General features: G+C 45.4%; 1 protein-coding gene across 2 annotated transcripts in view; it reads left to right on the top strand.

The window, feature by feature from the left end:
- LOC126194106 (chitinase-like protein Idgf4) overlaps positions 1-15,201 on the top strand; it is a 179,704-nt gene extending 164,503 nt beyond the window's left edge. For both annotated transcript variants that reach the window (XM_049932740.1, XM_049932741.1), the window contains exons 5-6: positions 4,132-4,321; positions 14,496-15,201. In XM_049932740.1, the coding sequence (XP_049788697.1) occupies positions 4,132-4,321; positions 14,496-14,947 (642 nt within the window). In that variant the 3' untranslated portion in view covers positions 14,948-15,201. The remainder of the gene's footprint in view (positions 1-4,131; positions 4,322-14,495) is intronic.
- The last annotated feature ends 5,950 nt before the right edge of the window (positions 15,202-21,151 follow it).

Genomic DNA, 21,151 nt, shown 5'->3' with positions numbered 1-21,151 from the left:
AGAATAGAATAAGGCATCAGATGCGAAGTGAAATTATCCCATAGCAACGTAGCGGGAGTTACATCCAATTCGTAATTAACTCATTTTTCTACTAATGACTATAAACAAAGTCTCAGTTAACTGAAATATTATTCAATGGTCGATCTGAAATTTCAGCTGTTAGTTGTTATGATTTCCTGTTCATTAATAGGCACAGATATCTGAAGTAAACTTACGGTCGCAGGTCGCTGCACTAACTACTCTAGTATACTGAAATATTGAAATAATGACAACAGTAGCGTAACTCAACTCGATTTTTTATCAGCATACGACATACTCAACTTCTCACATACCTCCACAAACCTTCCAACGAACTATCGGATTCCTGATACGCAGAATCAGTGATGCATTCCGTTCCAAAGACGGATAAACAAGCTATTAAGCAGGTGGCCATAATGTTTTGTGTCATCAGTTTATTGTTGGTTAAGTCGCACATGGTATACCACACTAGTGTAATGAGAAAAGAGGAACATGAAATGCAACCATGAGGAAGAATCATCAAAAATGACCATCCTGATTGTCCCACAATCTAGAACTGTGCAGCCTCTGTAGGCGTATGATTCAAAGACAAGGAAAATTAGTGCACTATCCATATAATTCGTTCTCAGCAATGGGTAGCTCCTTGCTCAAGTTACAAAGACATATCACAAAGACCCCATTTGGATCATGTTTTGTGAGGTACAATTCTCGGACACCTTGAGCTTCATTGTGAATAGATCACAGCATCAGTGGCATTGAACGTAGCAAAAAGCCCTTTCAAGGCTTTAGCGACCTTCCTGGGAACCAGGAAATGTTCGTCGTAGACCAGTACAAGGTCAACCTTCAGCAAAACCGCGCAACATGACCGATATTTTAAATGTACTATGATCTCCAGTGGTGACTGGCAAGACGTCTAGATGGCTCAGGAGGAACGTTTCCCAACAAATTCTGTACTACCGGGTCCTCGAGCTAGTTACTGCGTGTCAGACATCTGATGGTCTTTGGCCTTCACATGACACGAGAGAGACTGTCCCGTTTGTTATGGAATCAACAACAACGAGATTGGGTGGGAGAAATGCGCTTTTCAAAGATGAATTCCGCTTCAGAGCGTAAAATAATTTTACCCGTACGTTTACTTGAAGGAGTGTAGTAGTCAAAACGACCATAGTGGCACCGTGATCAGGGACCACTTTGATGGCGGTGAGATCAGGGTGAGGAAAGGTACCAATTTGGATGGCCGTACAGTACTTCGGTCTTTCTTTGTGTTCAGGGGAGAAGTTTTTATGATCAGAGACACTGATGAGCTACTGCAAACATTTATGCCATTTTTCAGCGGTAGACGTGTTCCAGACATCGTCTTATGCCCGATGATGGCAGTCCGCATTTTTCTTGGAGGAGAGGGGGGGTGGGGGTGGAAGTTACTCGTATGAAGATGTTATCCCCATGGACAGGCCAGCGAAACTACACTCCTGGAAATGGAAAAAAGAACACATTGACACCGGTGTGTCAGACCCACCATACTTGCTCCGGACACTGCGAGAGGGCTGTACAAGCAATGATCACACGCACGGCACAGCGGACACACCAGGAACCGCGGTGTTGGCCGTCGAATGGCGCTAGCTGCGCAGCATTTGTGCACCGCCGCCGTCAGTGTCAGCCAGTTTGCCGTGGCATACGGAGCTCCATCGCAGTCTTCAACACTGGTAGCATGCCGCCACAGCGTGGACGTGAACCGTATGTGCAGTTGACGGACTTTGAGCGAGGGCGTATAGTGGGCATGCGGGAGGCCGGGTGGACGTACCGCCGAATTGCTCAACACGTGGGGCGTGAGGTCTCCACAGTACATCGATGTTGTCGCCAGTGGTCGGCGGAAGGTGCACGTGCCCGTCGACCTGGGACCGGACCCCAGCGACGCACGGATGCACGCCAAGACCGTAGGATCCTACGCAGTGCCGTAGGGGACCGCACCGCCACTTCCCAGCAAATTAGGGACACTGTTGCTCCTGGGGTATCGGCGAGGACCATTTGCAACCGTCTCCATGAAGCTGGGCTACGGTCCCGCACACCGTTAGGCCGTCTTCCGCTCACGCCCCAACATCGTGCAGCCCGCCTCCAGTGGTGTCGCGACAGGCGTGAATGGAGGGACGAATGGAGACGTGTCGTCTTCAGCGATGAGAGTCGCTTCTGCCTTGGTGCCAATGATGGTCGTATGCGTGTTTGGCGTCGTGCAGGTGAGCGCCACAATCAGGACTGCATACGACCGAGGCACACAGGGCCAACACCCGGCATCATGGTGTGGGGAGCGATCTCCTACACTGGCCGTACACCACTGGTGATCGTCGAGGGGACACTGAATAGTGCACGGTACATCCAAACCGTCATCGAACCCATCGTTCTACCATCCCTAGACCGGCAAGGGAACTTGCTGTTCCAACGGGACAATGCACGTCCGCATGTATCCCGTGCCACCCAACGTGCTCTAGAAGGTGTAAGTCAACTACCCTGGCCAGCAAGATCTCCGGATCTGTCCCCCATTGAGCATGTTTGGGACTGGATGAAGCGTCGTCTCACGCGGTCTGCACGTCCAGCACGAACGCTGGTCCAACTGAGGCGCCAGGTGGAAATGGCATGGCAAGCCGTTCCACAGGACTACATCCAGCATCTCTACGATCGTCTCCATGGGAGAATAGCAGCCTGCATTGCTGCGAAAGATGGATATACACTGTACTAGTGCCGACATTGTGCATGCTCTGTTGCCTGTGTCTATGTGCCTGTGGTTCTGTCAGTGTGATCATGTGATGTATCTGACCCCAGGAATGTGTCAATAAAGTTTCCCCTTCCTGGGACACTGAATTCACGGTGTTCTTATTTCAATTTCCAGGAGTGTATATTTCTGACCACTATGGAGCTTGTATGTGATACAATCGGAAGTAAAATTTCAGCTCAGCAGAAGTCTTGAAGGACTCTTACAGATCTGCGCATATACTTACAAAGCCACCACTCTGTGTGTGGCGGAGATTACTTCGGGTGCCACTATGATTTAACCACTTTCCTGTTCCAGTCGAAACTGGTGCACAGGAAGAACGGTTGTCGGTACATTTCCCTATGAGCTCGAATTTTCCTGATTTTTCCCTGAGTGATTATTTCGCGGGAATGCGTGGGAACAAGCAATATTATGCTGTGTGACTTTCCTTGGACACGGACGTGTAACATTAAACCTCTCCGTGATTTTGATCACATCTATTGTAGCGTCTAGCTCTGGAGATATCAGCATTTCATGATGCTTCCGCTGTTTCTAGAGAAACCCGTGACGTAACGTGGTTTCTTCATTGGATACTCTCATATTCCCTACTTCATCTATGAAACCTGAATTCTAAGGGCCCAAACCGACGAGCTGTACTTCAGTATTGGTCGACGAGTCTTCTGCAAGCCACTTCTTTCGTGGATAAGTTCCATTTCTATAGGATTGTTACGCACCGTTTTATCTCCTGAGCACGGGGATCGACTACCTTTGAAGCGCCCACATAACAAACCACTTTACTGCCGAACTTGTACGGGGATATAGCGACATCCCCTGTTCACTGTCAGAAGAAGAAAAGTGTTTCTTGTTTTCCAGAACTACCGAGCGGGGTAGCGCAATAGTTAGCACACTTGACTCGCATTCGGGAGGACGACGCTTCAGACCCGCGTCCGGCCATCCTGATTCATGTTTACCATCATTTCTCTAAGTCGCTTAAGGCAAATGCCGGGATGGTGCCTTCGAAAGGGCACGGCTGCTTTCCTTCTCCATCCTCCCCTAATCCGAGCTTGTGCTCCGTCTCTTAAAATCTCGTTGTCGACGGGATGTTAAACACTAATCTCCTCCTCTTCCTTTTTCAGAACTTTCCTAAGTACATGTTTTAAATATTTTTGTGTACGCAATATGATCTGTTTACATTCTGCCCTACTGTTTAACCTTTTAAACATGCTATTAAAAATTATACTATCGTGTCTCGCTTGTGCTTAGCTTTTCTACACTGGTGTAGCTTTAGACCACAAGAACTGGCGCACGTATTTAGATTACTGCTGCACTTCTACGAGTCATATGAAATGAGCGTCTGTAATTTGTTGCAGCTGTACTACGACTGCTCAGCCCTGTCGCCGCACGTGGACCACCTACACCTGTTGGCCTACGACTACCACACCCCTCAGCGGACTCCCAACACAGCTGACTACCCGGCGCCACTGTACGTTGCGGGGAAGCGAGACCCAGACCTCACGGCCGACGGCAACGTGAGGTGGTTCCTCGAGAGGGGCTTCCCTTGTACGTACATTCGTTTAGAGAGCAGCAGACTATAGGCTCTAAGTTCTTACGTTCTCATTTCGTTAACATGTCTGTGTGTGTGTGTGTGTGTGTGTGTGTGTGTGTTCCTGTACGTGACGTTAATAATGAATGACGAATGTGTGTGTGTGTGTGTGTGTGTCAAAGGACATGATGATAAATCCTGCCACAATATTATCTGTGTGTTCGAAGATTTGTGCGGCATATTACAACTTGAACTATTCCAGGTTTACAGCCGCCTCAGGTCGTAATATGTCCGCAATATTTCGAGAGACGAAGGACCTTTCCCTCGTCCTGAAGAAGTCATACGCAGGAGCAGGAGATAAAGGAGGAAACTGATATGTTCTTCAGGAAGAGTAATTTAAGGTTCAAATGGCTCTGAGCACTATGGGACTTAACATCTGAGGTCTTCAGTCCCTAGAACTTAGAACTACTTAAACCTAACTAACATAAGGACATCACACACATCTATGCCCGAGGCAGGATTCGAACCTGCGACCGTAGCAGTAACGCTGTTCCCGACTGTAGCGCCTAAAATCGCTTGGCCACTCCGCCCGGCAGTAATTTAAAGGAGACCTCTGAATTTCAAAAACAGAATCATGTACTTAAAAAAATCATCTTCAAAATATCACGTACATCTGCATGACTACTCTGTACTTCACACTTAAGTGGCTGGCAGAGGGTTCATCGAATCACTTTCACTCTGTTTTCTTACGGTTCACTTTCCGTGGAAGTTCTGATTTATCTTATTTTATTACAATGGTGCTTTCTCCATACGTGGGTGGGTGTCAACAAAATTCGGAGGAGAAAGTTGGAGACTGAAACTACAGGAAGTGTTTGTTTTAATGATTGCCACTCCAACTCGCGTGCCATGTCCGTGACCCTCTCTCCCTTGTTTCGCAATGAGACAAAACGAGCTGCCCTCTTTGAACTTTTTCGATGTCCTCCATCCATCCTTTTCGGTAAGGATCCCATACCGCACAGCAGTACTCTGGTAGCAGGCTGACAATAGTGCAGGCAGTCTCTTTAGTAGCCCTGCTGCGTCTTTTAAGTGTTGTGCCAATGAAAAGCAGTCTTTGTTTTGCCTTCCCCACAACGTTATTTACGTTATTGTTCCATTTTAAGTTGTTCGTATCTGTAATTTCTAGGTATTTAGTTGAAGTGACAGTCTTAAGATTTTAATGATTTATCGATCAACAGAAATTTAACGGATTCCTTTTAGTACTCATGTGAATGACTTCACACTTTTCATTATTTAGAGTCAACTGCCACTTTTCGCACCACACACATGTCTCGTCTAAATCATTTTGCAGTTGTTTTTGATCTTCTGATAACTTTACTAGACGGTAAATGACAGCATCAACTGTATTATAGAAGTTTACTTTTTCAACTAAACATTTTTCGAACTTGCGTCCATTTTTCTAAGATCCTCGTGGATAGAAAATGAAATACGAAATCTGCATACATATACACGTAGCGACTTCATATTGTAAAATAATCCGAGTTCTAGTATCATATTGTAACGTAATAGTTGACGTTAAAAAAATAATGTATATTTGTGAAACGTGATGGTTCATAACGATATTACACAGAATTAAACGATATTATAAATGCTGCTTGCGATTATTTTGATGCTGAATGTCGTGTGTGTATTATTTTCGTTAATGGGCGCCCAATGGCGACGTTATCCATGTCCGTGCGAAAATTAATAGGAACAAGTGTGGTTAAAACATCTAAGATGTCATAAAGCAAGTTACAGTTAAGTCTGACAGAATTACACTCAATCACTCTTTTTACGACTGCTGTTGCGACGTATTACCCACACAATCACACTATTTCTCATCTTTTAAGAAGCGTAAAACTGGTCAGATGTTCTAAAACTAGCAATTGAAATGAAATGTCGTGTAGTGAGGCCCTCCCGGCGGGTAGAACCGATCGCCTAGTGCACGTCTTTTGAGGTGACGCCACATCGGTGACTTGCGCGTCGAGGAGGATGAAATGATGATGATGATGATGATGATGATGATGATGATGATGATGATGATGAAGACGACACAAACGCCCAGTCCCTGAGCGGAGAAAATCCCCAACTCAGCGGGGGATCGAACCCGGGCCCCCCGTGTAACAAGCGTGCACACTGGCCACAGCTACGGTGGCGAGCAAACTAGCAATTAAAACATATGCAAGACAAGAGGAAAAAACTAAAATAATGACACCGGATTACATGACTGGCTGATCACTTATAGAAACATGGATGAGCCAGCCACCCTCATGTATTAAAAACTCCTAAAATATTTTAGAGAACAAGTAGGACATCTCCTAAAAACTTAAAAGTAGTACCACATCAACTACTTATAGTGATAACTATGTAAAAACGTAATATCGCTGGTCCATCGTCATCCAAGTTGTCAAGAGAGACAATAAGGCACAAAACCGGACTGGCTCTGAGCACTATGGGACTTAACATCTATGGTCATCAGTCCCCTAGAACTTAGAACTACTTAAACCTAACTAACCTAAGGACAGCACACAACACCCAGCCATCACGAGGCAGAGAAAATCCCTGACCCCGCCGGGAATCGAACCCGGGAACTCGGGCGTGGGAAGCGAGAACGCTACCGCACGACCACGAGATGCGGGCAAAACCGGACTAATCCATATGTAAACATTACATATAACATTACGTGTACAACGAACATCCAAATAATGTCTAAATACAAATTCCAACAAAGACAGCGTATGGCAGCACCGATATTACAAGTAAGGAAAAAACACTAGCTGAATGTGTAATACCGTTATGATCATAGTTACAGTTTACAATATCAAGCATACTGCCTATAAATGTATTTACACAGCACCTGACGACAGCAGTATGGTGAAATGAGCTGAATGTGATGTAGATAATAAAACTCATAGTGCAACTGGTACACATGTGATCAAAAGTATCCAGACCTGGCTGAAAATGACTTACAAGTTCGTGGCGCACTCAATCGGTAATGCTGGAACTCAGTATGGTGTTGACCCACCCTTAGCCTTGATGACAGCTTACACTCTCGCAGGCATACCTTTTAGCAGGTGGTGGAAAGTTTCTTGTGGAATGGCAGCCCATTCTTCACGGAGTGCTGCACTGAGGAGAGGTATCGATGTCGGTCGGTGAGGCCTGGCACGAAGTCGGCGTTCCAAAATATCCCAAAGGTGTTCTATAAGATTCAGGTAAGCACTCTGTGCAGGACACTCCATTACAGGGATGTTACTGTCTTTGCAACCACTCTCCCACAGGCCGTGCATTGTGAACAGGTGCTTGATCGTGTTGAAAGATGCAGTCGCCATCCCCGAATTGCTCTTCAACAATGGGAAACAAGAAGGTACTAAAACCATCAATGTAAGGTTGTGCTGTGATTGTGCCACGCAAAACAACAAGGGGTGCAATCCCCTTTCATGAAAAGCACGACTCCCTCCGAATTTGTTGGCACTACACACTCTGGCACCGTACCCACACCCTGCACCTGATCGCCACATTGTGTATCGTGATTCGTCACTCCACACAACCTTTTTTCCACTGTTCAGTCGTCGAATGATTACGCTCCTTATACCAAACTAGGCGACGTTTGGCATTTACCGGCGTGATGTGTGGCTTATGAGCAGCCGTTCGAACATGAAATCCAGGGTTTACTCACCTCCCGCCCAACTGTCATAGTACTTGCAGTGGATCCTGGTGCAGTTTGGAATTCCTGTGTGATGGTCTGGATAGATGTCTGCCTATTACACCTTACGGCCCTCTTCAACTGTCAGCGGTCTCTGTCAGCCAACAGAGGAGGTCGGCCTGTACGCTTTTATGCTGTACGTGTCCCTTCACGCTTCCACTTCACTATCACATCGGAAACAGTGGACATTGGGATGTTTAGGAATGTGGAAATCTCGCGTGCAGACGTATGAGACAAGTGACACCCAATCACTTGACCACGTTCGAAGTCCGTGAGTTCCGCGGAGCACCCCATTCTGCTCTCTCACGAAGTCTAATGACTACTGAGGTCGCCGATATGGCAGCACACTGCACCTAATATGAAAAACGTATGTTTTTGGGGGTGTCCGGATACTTTTGATCACATAGTGCATTTCGTTATCTAATCATATAATTACAACATATATTTTGCAAACTAGGCCCTCAGGAACAAAAATATCTACCACATTCGTTTGACTGTCATTTAAAATAGAAGGCAAATCTGTCAGTAAATGAGCTGCAACACTTTTCTCTGAATATAAAACACAGTCTAAAGAAATTTGGCGCACTATTATCTGTACGCCATAAGCACTTCACATCGGAGAGTCCTCTCACCAGAGCACACCATCTACATCCCGCAATCAGTTGACGAGTTTCTGTGTCTTTCGCCACTCACAATGCGCAGCTTTAAATACCGCTGTCAGGAAAGATCCTTTGCGAGGTGCCTAACTCCAAATATACACTCCTGGAAATGGAAAAAAGAACACATTGACACCGGTGTGTCAGACCCACCATACTTGCTCCGGACACTGCGAGAGGGCTGTACAAGCAATGATCACACGCACGGCACAGCGGACACAACAGGAACCGCAGTGTTGGCCGTCGAATGGCGCTAGCTGCGCAGCATTTGTGCACCGCCGCCGTCAGTGTCAGCCAGTTTGCCGTGGCATACGGAGCTCCATCGCAGTCTTTAACACTGGTAGCATGCCGCGACAGCGTGGACGTGAACCGTATGTGCAGCTGACGGACTTTGAGCGAGGGCGTATGGTGGGCATGCGGGAGGCCGGGTGGACGTACCGCCGAATTGCTCAACACGTGGGGCGTGAGGTCTCCACAGTACATCGATGTTGTCGCCAGTGGTCGGCGGAAGGTGCACGTGCCCGTCGACCTGGGACCGGACCGCAGCGACGCACGGATGCACGCCAAGACCGTAGGATCCTACGCAGTGCCGTAGGGGACCGCACCGCCACTTCCCAGCAAATTAGGGACACTGTTGCTCCTGGGGTATCGGCGAGGACCATTCGCAACCGTCTCCATGAAGCTGGGCTACGGTCCCGCACACCGTTAGGCCGTCTTCCGCTCACGCCCCAACATCGTGCAGCCCGCCTCCAGTGGTGTCGCGATAGGCGTGAATGGAGGGACGAATGGAGACGTGTCGTCTTCAGCGATGAGAGTCGCTTCTGCCTTGGTGCCAATGATGGTCGTATGCGTGTTTGGCGTCGTGCAGGTGAGCGCCACAATCAGGACTGCATACGACCGAGGCACACAGGGCCAACACCCGGCATCATGGTGTGGGGAGCGATCTCCTACACTGGCCGTACACCACTGGTGATCGTCGAGGGGACACTGAATAGTGCACGGTACATCCAAACCGTCATCGAACCCATCGTTCTACCATTCCTAGACCGGCAAGGGAACTTGCTGTTCCAACAGGACAATGCACGTCCGCATGTATCCCGTGCCACCCAACGTGCTCTAGAAGGTGTAAGGCAACTACCCTGGCCAGCAAGATCTCCGGATCTGTCCCCCATTGAGCATGTTTGGGACTGGATGAAGCGTCGTCTCACGCGGTCTGCACGTCCAGCACGAACGCTGGTCCAACTGAGGCGCCAGGTGGAAATGGCATGGCAAGCCGTTCCACAGGACTACATCCAGCATCTCTACGATCGTCTCCATGGGAGAATAGCAGCCTGCATTGCTGCGAAAGGTGGATATACACTGTACTAGTGCCGACATTGTGCATGCTCTGTTGCCTGTGTCTATGTGCCTGTGGTTCTGTCAGTGTGATCATGTGATGTATCTGACCCCAGGAATGTGTCAATAAAGTTTCCCCTTCCTGGGACAATGAATTCACGGTGTTCTTATTTCAATTTCCAGGAGTGTACATGCAGCTGCCTTGCCAATGTTCACTCGGAAGATTATTGAGGTGGACCTGAATTCAGTGACAACAGCAATTCCTGTCGAGTTTGAAACCGATTACCGTCGATAAGGCGGGACACTTGTCACCAGTTACTTTGAATTAGTGTCTTTTGACGAACCTTGTTGTTAGGTCATATTACGTGGCTGCGAATGGTGCACCCCTCCTTGTAGACACGTTCGAAGACTGCGCTGACCGGCCAGTAAATCGAGCTACTATGTTCACAGTGTAGCCATGGGCCAGTCCAGACACGGTAGCTTCTACCTGTCATTCTGTCACTATGTCGACCAATGTTAAGACCATCTCACACGATTAAGATTCATTGTAAGTTTGCTGCGTATCACACTTCACTGCTGACTAGCAAGTTATAGGGACTGCCAGACCAATCACAAGGTGTAAGGTCTGGTGCGAGTTGCATGACCGCTTCAAGCACTACCTGCGAATTTTCTCAAATAGAAGACTGCCTCTTCCCTGTATGCATCAGTTAAGAGAGTAGTTCAAAATGGTTCAAATGGCTCTGATCACTATGGGACTTAACATCTGAGGTCATCAGTCCCCTAGAACTTAGAACTACTTAAACCTAACTAACCTAAGGACATCACACACATCCATGCCCGAGGCGGGATTCGAACCTGCGACCGTAGCGGTCGCGCGGCTCTAGACTGAAGCGCCTAGAACCGCTCGGCCACACCGGCCGGCAAGAGAGGAATCTCTAATCCACTGTGGAGACATCTGTGGTAACTAATAGACACTTTGAGGTTAAGTTCCAGCAGAGTGCCTCCCTGGTGTGGCACTTACGGTGAGGCTCTGGTTTTAGACTGTGATATCAGACGCCGACAGGGCTCCTAAATGGCTTCCACAGCCAATAGTCAGAGAACACTACAAGGGAAACAGATCCAGAGCTATCACGCAAAAACATGCAAAGCCTTCTCGAGGGAAACAATCTAGCAGTCGTCAGAAACCGCTTGGAAGCCTCACATGAAGCAGCAAGTAAGCATACAGTGAGTCTTACTCTGGGTGAGACAGGATTTACTGAGATGATTGCATACAACAGACTAGCATATACGAATCACTTGACTGCCATGACTTATGTCAGTAGTGGATAGTCACATAATCACCACCTAGACCACATACAGCACACCAAAGTACCCAGTATGCTCCTTTAAGAGGATGACTAACATTTTGTCCTGTGAGATAACGTGCATTTCGCTTGATCCCACATAAATACGAAAATACATCTACATCTACATCTACATGATTACTCTGCAATTCACATTTAAGTGCTTGGCAGAGGGTTCATCGAACCACAATCATACTATCTCCCTACCATTCCACTCCCGAACAGCGCGCAGGAAAAACGAACACCTAAACCTTAATGTTCGAGCTCTGATTTCTCTTATTTTATTTTGATGATCGTTCCTACCTATGTAGGTTGGGCTCAACAAAATATTTTCGCATTCGGAAGAGAAAGTTGGTGACTGAAATTTCGTAAATAGATCTCGCCGCGACGAAAAACGTCTTTGCTTTAATGAGTTCCATCCCAACTCGCGTATCATATCTGCCACACTCTCTCCCCCATTACGTGTAAAACAAAACGAGCTGCCCTTTGTTGCACCCTTTCGATGTCCTCCGTCAATCCCACCTGGTAAGGATCCCACAACGCGCAGCAGTATTCTACCAGAGGACGAACGAGTGTAGTGTAAGCTGTCTCTTTAGTGGACTTGTTGCATCTTCTAAGTATCCTGCCAATGAAACGCAACCTTTGGCTCGCCTTCCCCACAATATTATCTACGTGCTCTTTCCAACTGAAGTTGTTCGTAATTTTAACACCCAGGTACTTAGTTGAATTGACAGTCTTGAGAACTGTACTATTTATCGAGTAATCGAATTCCAACGGATTTCTTTTGCAACTCATGTGGATCACCTCACACTTTTCGTTATTTAGCGTCAACTGCCGCCTGCCACTCCATACAGCAATCTATTCTAAACCGCTTTGCAACTGATACTGGTCTTCGGATGACCTTACTAGACGGTAAATTACAGCATCAGCTGCGAACAACCTAAGAGAACTGCTCAGATTGTCACCCAGGTCATTTATATACACCCCTGGAAATTGAAATAAGAACACCGTGAATTCATTGTCCCAGGAAGGGGAAACTTTATTGACACATTCCTGGGGTCAGATACATCACATGATCACACTGACAGAACCACAGGCACATAGACACAGGCAACAGAGCATGCACAATGTCGGCACTAGTACAGTGTATATCCACCTTTCGCAGCAATGCAGGCTGCTATTCTCCCATGGAGACGATCGTAGAGATGCTGGATGTAGTCCTGTGGAACGGCTTGCCATGCCATTTCCACCTGGCGCCTCAGTAGGACCAGCGTTCGTGCTGGACGTGCAGACCGCGTGAGACGACGCTTCATCCAGTCCCAAACATGCTCAATGGGGGACAGATCCGGAGATCTTGCTGGCCAGGGTAGTTGCCTTACACCTTCTAGAGCACGTTGGGTGGCACGGGATACATGCGGACGTGCATTGTCCTGTTGGAACAGCAAGTTCCCTTGCCGGTCTAGGAATGGTAGAACGATGGGTTCGATGACGGTTTGGATGTACCGTGCACTATTCAGTGTCCCCTCGACGATCACCAGTGGTGTACGGCCAGTGTAGGAGATCGCTCCCCACACCATGATGCCGGGTGTTGACCCTGTGTGCCTCGGTCGTATGCAGTCCTGATTGTGGCGCTCACCTGCACGGCGCCAAACACGCATACGACCATCATTGGCACCAAGGCAGAAGCGACTCTCATCGCTGAAGACGACACGTCTCCATTCGTCCCTCCATTCACGCCTGTCGCGACACCACTGGAGGCGGGCTGCACGATGTTGGGGCGTGAGCGGAAGACGGCCTAACGGTGTGCGGGACCGTAGCCCAGCTTCATGGAGACGGTTGCGAATGGTCCTCGCCGATACCCCAGGAGCAACAGTGTCCCTAATTTGCTGGGAAGTGGCGGTGTGGTCCCCTACGGCACTGCGTAGGATCCTACGGTCTTGGCGTGCATCCGTGCGTCGCTGCGGTCCGGTCCCAGGTCGACGGGCACGTGCACCTTCCGCCGACCACTGGCGACAACATCGATGTACTGTGGAGACCTCACTCCCCACGTGTTGAGCAATTCGACGGTACGTCCACCCGGCCTCCCGCATGCCCACTATACGCCCTCGCTCAAAGTCCGTCAACTGCACATACGGTTCACGTCCACGCTGTCGCGGCATGCTACCAGTGTTAAAGACTGCGATGGAGCTCCGTATGCCACGGCAAACTGGCTGACAATGACGGCGGCGGTGCACAAATGCTGCGCAGCTAGCGCCATTCGACGGCCAACACCGCGGTTCCTGGTGTGTCCGCTGTGCCGTGCGTGTAATCATTGCTTGTACAGCCCTCTCGCAGTGTCCGGAGCAAGTATGGTGGGTCTGACACACCGGTGTCAATGTGTTCTTTTTTCCATTTCCAGGAGTGTAGATCAGGAACAGCAGAGGTCCCAGGACGCTTCCCTGGGGAGCATCTGATATCACTTCAGTTTTACTCGATGATTAGCCGTCTATTACTACGAACTGCGACCTTCCTGACAGGAAATCACGAATTAGTCGCACAACTGAGACGATACCCCATAGGCCCGCAGCTTGATTAGAAGTCGCTTGTGAGGAACGGTGTCAAAAGCTTTCCGGAAATCTAGAAATACGGAATCAACTTGAGATCCCCTGTCGATAGCGGCCATTACTTCGTGCGAATAAAGAGCTAGCTGCGTTGCACAAGAACGATGTTTTCTGAAACCATGCTGATTACGTGTCAATAGGTCTTTCCCTTCGAGGCGATTCATAATGTTTGAATACAATGTATGCTCCAAAACCCTACTGCAAACCGACGTCAATGATATAGGTCTGTAGTTCGATGGATTCCTCCTACTACCCTTCTTGTACACTGGTGCGACCTGCGCAATTTTCCAATCTGTAGGTACAGATCTATCGGTGAGCGAGCGGTTGTATATGATTGCTAAGTAGATGTCCATCCTACGAGAAACAAAATGTATCCACCGTAAGATGAAATAGGAAACAATCGCTCCATGTTTCAAAAGTTCCTAAAATCCTTAAATGGTGCAGGTAACTATTCTGTTTCTCAATACGAGGAAAGAAATCAGGAATTGCTGATTTCATGGATTGCCTTCTCTTTACAGCCAGGAAGATTGTCCTCGGCATTCCGACCTTTGCTCGCACGTGGAAACTGGACGATGACAGCAGAGTGTCGGGAGTTCCACCAATCGAGGCAGACGGAGCTGGTGACACGGACAACATCGCCAACACCGCCGGCATAATGGCGTTCCAGACGGTGTGCATGCTGCTGCCGAACGCAGGCAACGCCGGCTACAAGACGACGCTGAGCCGCGTCACGGACCCCACCGACCGCCTGGGCTCCTACGGCTTCCGGCTGCCCTCTGGGGAGGTAACTGGCCTGTGGGTCGGCTACGAAGACCCAGACGTTGCCCAGTACAAGGCAGCGTACGCCAAGATCAAGAGCCTGGGCGGCATCGCGTTCTCCGACCTGTCTCTCGATGACTACCACGGCATATGCACTGGTGACAAGTACCCCATTGTGCGAGCTGGAACACTGAAACTACGTTACAAGTAATGCAAAAATAATTTGTACGTGTTATGTCGATATTTATCATTTGATAGCTGTCCAACTACAACTGAATCAAACAATTTTTTGTGCCACATGTGTGTAGCCTTCATTATATGAAAGGTGTTATTACATTTTTGCATATTTTGTTTTACATACTGAATAGTGCATGATGTCTGGACAACAAAAGTTATAGATGTTAATCTGTACAGTATTTATATGTAGTTTATAGTAACATAATAAAATATCCTCGTTAAAAGTAATTTATATAGTTACATTTTTTGGTATATTAATTTATTTATTCGCTAAATCACTTATCGTCTACTGTAGATACCATACAAGCCAATTTCAGATATGGGTCCAATGTTCAGTTCTGGGGAGATGTCTACTGACCTATACTTTGGAGGTAGCAATTACGAGCCAATCATAGGCCTGTGTGGGCCATGTCACATGTTTGTGAGCCCTGTTGAGTGCTGGACAAAGCATTCTTTCTGCTTTTGGCATCCTGCATTCAGTTGCTGTTCCTTCTGATTCCTGCATGCGGTTCTGTTCTGGACGACAGGTGTTTCTGCTTGTTTGTCGACAGACGATATTTGAATTGAGGTTACTTTCAGATGACTATTCTCAGGCTTCAAACTATGAGAAGTATGGTGAGACTATGGCATGCATTTAATGCCTTTAAATGTGCCTACACTTATCGTCCAATGTAACTGCCATTGTTCAGTGACGTACATCAAGCTCTATGCTCAGGGTACAGATTTGGTTTTTCACTCCTCCATTCATACAGTAGGCTTATTTGCTCAATCACAGTCCTGGTCTGACTGCCACCCCGTCCCACGATGCATAATATCTGTACTATGTTCGGATACAGCACCACCCTACAGCTCTATAGAATACCGTTCTGCTAACACGCTGTACCAACCCATTTGTGTACAACACTACACTATACCATACCATCTGGCTAATGTGCTGTACTATCCCATCTGGATATTGCATTTGGATGTAGGGCTATAGTATACCATCCATCCAAGATGCTGTCCTGTCCAATACTTAAGGGTGCTACTTGCAAGTAGTACTTTCGGTGCCATCCATACATGACTTGTATAGTTAACCTGTTCACATTTCAATTTTTGAGTAATCACATTCCATACTTTTTATTTTCTAATGATGATCTACCATTTCTAACAACAGCTGAAAAATGCATCAGTTCACCTATTGAGTTTCATTTCGAGTAAAATGAGCTAAGTCCTGTTGACACAGCAACGACTCGGACTGGAAAATCTCTCTCCAGGTGTAATCTTATGCTTTTGCACCTACTGTTTCATGTATCTCAGTTGGTTAAATTTGTCATTTCTCTACATAAAGCTTATTAGCTAATAAGCTTTATTAGCTAATAAGCTTTATGTAGATAAATCACAAAATTAATGTTTAACTAAATGGAGAGATATTTTGTTACAATTTTTGCTGAAACATGGGGTATTTTGATACAATTTTTGCTGAAACATGGGGTATTTTGATACAATTTTTCCTGTTACGTATTTTGTTACAACTGTTAAGTCTATTTCACACTCTGACAGTACAAAAGCTGAGCTGTTAAGTTTCATCTGATGTAAAAATTTGCTGAATCCCTTCAACATAGCAATAATTGGACTGTAAATTCATGGTTCTCACCTCAAGAATTGTTTTACTAGATAATATGTATATATCTTGGGCATGGACAACTATTCTTTTAAACTTGAGCTACAGTTACACCACATGTCCCTGTCCATAGGTGAACATTTCCAATTCCTCCTTCAGATACGTATCGACTGCCTCTTTATCTAGATTACTGAACATGTAAATCATACTAGTTAATAATTTTCAGTGACATAATTGGCAAACTCAACGATCAATCTGATTTAATAAAATAGTGAATCTCTATCGCGGAAAAGATGATTCCCTGGGACCAAATATGAAGTTTCAATACTGAAACCGGTCATTATAAACCAAACAACTTTTTTTTACGATCATGACTGATTATTTTATTTCATTCTAGTTATATTTTAGTAATCTTAACTGCTTATTTAATTCAACATATTTGAGGTTTTCGATTAACTGAAACATAGTTTAGTTCTGATCTGTTAGTTGTGTTCGCATCAGACATTTTCATAAAATCCATACACATAATGTTGTAACCTGAGGTGCTTGTCCACAGCGCACTGGATGGCCGAGGTAGCACACATCAAGTTTGTGAAAGTAGGTTCTTGAAAGTGAGTCCACTAAATGGAATTATCACAGTCCCGAATGCATACTGTGCGGCAATCCATTATAACCGATAGCAACTGAAAGTTGAACATTGCAGATATTTGTGATGAACGCTGATGTACTCTTAATTGGTAGCATTCGTAGTCTGGCAGTACTTCTTCCATGTCACTTAATCGTGAATTTACTACACTGAACTCTCAATCACATGCCAAGCCTGTAAAAACACGTTTACTGTCATTCACGTTCAGCTTGTTACGTTATGTCGATCGTTCGATGGTGGTAATCAAAGTGTGGAAATAATTCTGCATACTTACAAAATGTTTGCTCAGATATATTAGTTCACTATGCAATGCTGGCGTCTCGATGATCGATGCAGATGCTGGATATAGAGGAAACCCGAGGTCTGGAAACAACTCTGTGTCCTGCTCCAACATATTCAACATATTAGGTGCTACATCAGGGTGTCTGACTGTGTGTTGAGTTGATTGCTGCTGCTACACATCAGGGAGCTGTTGTACTGAGGGAGAAATAACAAATGAAACCCTTGAAAGCACATACAAATACACATAATGCATAATTGTAATAATTATTATTATTATAAACATAGTGTGGTAAGTAATTAAACTCAAGTGTGTGAGTCAGTTTCCTCTGTCTGGATGTGGCCAATCTACGATGACAGTTCATTGGAGCAATCTTTCACTACAGTGTACTGAACACATCTGCTGACTTCGCCTGCTGAGTGGATGGTGTGGCAGAGTGGTGCAGGTGAGCAACTGCAGCGTCACAGAAATTGGAATAACTCTTCTGGGATCTGCCTATAACCGCAGCACTGCCATTCTGCATAGCAACCTTGGATTGTGACGTCACTGATGATATCCTGGATCACCACCTTGTATTGCAACATTAAAGGTCCACCATCTAGGATTTTAAAATTAGTCACCATCCTGGATTCTGTACTTAGCAAAAATGACCTACTTCCATTGTGACGTTATGAGAAAACGCAATTGGAGCAATGAAATCAGACAACCATGCAGACTGCACCAATTATTGAATCTTTGTGAGTTATAAATAGCTCCTACAACTATTACAACATGAGAGATTAGGGGACAAAAAAACCAATACCATATGACTATGTTGGAGCTATGAGGGTTGAGGAGCACTTGTATTTCAGTTATGACCCATTCTTCAACTCTTAGAAGTTACTAGTCATTCTGTCAGGATGATTAAAAAAACTCACAGTTGCCGAACCAGAGTCGGACAGAAATCTCATAAACACTCCATACCAAACCATTTGCTGAGTTTGTTAAATCAGTATTAAGAAACACAAACGTAAATGGAATGGTTCTCGGAAAATTCCACATACTGTAAAGCAAATAGTGTAGAAGACTCTACTATGATCATCGAGCGAGGTGACGCATTGGTTAGCACACTGGACTCGCATTCGGGAGGACAACGGTTCAATCCCGCGTCCGGCCATGCTGATTTAGGTTTTCTGTGATTTCCCTAATTCGCTTAAGGCAAATGCCGGGATGGTTCCTTTGAAATGGCATGGCCGACTTCCTTCCCCATCCTTCCCTAATCCGATGAGACCGATGTCCTCGCTGTCTGGTCTCCTGCCCCAAACAACCCAACCCTCTACTACAATTATTTGCGGAGGTTCGTTTGTAATTCTTTTGAAGGAAGTGTGATGCCAGTTGTCGAACGAAATAAGAGGCGCCCTGCAGGAATCATAACAGCTATGTATAGCCTAGACGTTTAACTATATAGAACAGGTTTTAAGCGTAATTCATTGCTTTAGGCTATAACCCTCCTACCTCTCCGGCTAATTAGGCTTTTCTATATGACCGTGTACCTGAAGTCCCTAATATGTGGGGAAAAGGCATCTACTCCGAAGAATAATGCAAAACTGAGAGAAGTAGATGAAGTTATAACCGAATCGGTACTGCTCAATACTTTAGCAATAACGATTAGAATCAAAGTTCGGTTGGCTTAATATACTTTTATTACGTCAACTAATTTTTAAGTAACAGTAGTTAGTGGAAAATTTGGAAAAATGGTTTTCAAAGCATATCATTAATGACAATAACCAACGGTCGCCAGTTCCTCAAGGGAACAAGAATAATTAAATTGAAATTGAACTTACTACTCGTAGGCAATTTTACGTAAGAATAGTTATTGGCGTCATGGTGTGTAGTCCTAACGCACACTTTCAAGTACTTCACACCACACATGTCACAGTAGCCAGGTAATAATCAAATAGCAAACGCAACAACATATTATTTTAATTTTCAAAGATCAATTAATTTAATATTTTTTACTGACTGTGGACAGAAACTTTTTGTTACGTTACTCACCGTAATTCTGTCTGTCGAAATTGTAGCAAGCAGAAAGATTGTTTGAATTTACTCATTAGTAAGGTCTGTCATTTACGTCATTTACCTAGTACTTACTTCAATATTTCTTTGTAATAACAGTTATAAATTATGCCACAAGCTATACATTAGAAACTGTGAAATTCAGTGTCCAAGTTACTTTAAGTTTTACTACCAATTTTTTTTTATTACGGAAGTTACTCTACTTTTAGCAAATGAATTAACATTGGCTTTTGCATCATTCTATTTCTGACATTATTCATACTACAGCCAAAGATTTCATTATTACGTAATTGTCCAAAAGTTGGAAAAACTAGGTTTTGATACTCTAATAAATTAATGTTCATTTCATTTTCTGATTACCTCGGATCGTACAAAGGGATAGGAAGAATACTACTTGGATAACGTGACAATATGCACGAAAACAATGTCATTTAAGCAATAAAATTCCAACTACAGTAGTCAGCCTATTGCACTTCTAGTCATAAAAAGTCTTGATCTTACTTTAGTTTATCATGCCGTTCTTTTGTCGAGCGGCTTCATTTAGCGGTAAATTAAGGCACAGGTTGATCATCTTGCCATACCATAGCCAATAACAAGGGCCCAAAGTATTCTTGATGTTATGTGAATTACTCTTGCTGCATTTCTATTGTGCCCAATAAGTGCCATACACATAGCATGCCCATATTAAACATGGGTCAAAATAACAATTTCAGTTTTCACTGCTCCGAACCTCGGAATCAGACTTTTTATCTCCGCACTTTTGCATAGCCACACCGGCGAATATACTCAACCAACGACAACAGTCTCCTCGCGACTCTAAACTGCTACTTTTTTGGCGTGCTCGCACGCCCAGCGATAATGCATTTACAATTTATTACACTCTTTGACAATAGCTTTTCCCTGACGAGGCCAGTGTGTCTACTTAAAAAAAGTTAACATTCCATGCGTATCCTCTTTCTCATATAACAAATAGCATTTGTAACTTGACAACATATTTACAAGAATAATATTCAGCACAGCTAATAAAACAAACTTCGTAAAATATGTAGAAAATGTACGATCATCCACAGAGTTATGGTGTTATAAGGTACATATTTCAGTGATTTAGGTAGGCAACTGAGATACAAATTCAATGATTTGCATATACTGCATATGTTCCACCTTGCTAGCTAATAGAAGTACCAGTCTCCCAGCGGTTGCTTACAACCACGATAACCTTCCGAAAATCGTTAGTGTTGGACGGTTGTCGCGATATCATCCACCACCTCTACCTCTTAGTACGTAAGTAGTCTTGAGGGCTAGCACCAGCAGAGGGCTGGGCAGTGCGCATGAATCATGTAACTGCATTCTGTTTATGAAGTATAACGCTCTTTCCTGGACCGCAGGTAGCAGGAAAGACTGCGCCATTGTTAACCAGTGTGTTCAACGTTCAAATGGCTCTGAGTACTATGCGACTTCTGAGGTCATCAGTCGCCTATAACTTAGAACTACTTAAACCTAACTAACCTAAGGACATCACACACATCCATGCCCGAGGCAGGATTCGAACCTGCGACCGTAGCGGTCGCTCGGCTCCAGACTGTAGCGCCCAGAA

This window comes from Schistocerca nitens, chromosome 1 (genome assembly GCF_023898315.1).
Source record: "Schistocerca nitens isolate TAMUIC-IGC-003100 chromosome 1, iqSchNite1.1, whole genome shotgun sequence".
Lineage (NCBI taxonomy): Eukaryota > Metazoa > Arthropoda > Insecta > Orthoptera > Acrididae > Schistocerca > Schistocerca nitens.
The sequence above is the reverse complement of the archived record's forward strand: the minus strand, read 5'-3'. Positions and strand labels throughout refer to the sequence as shown.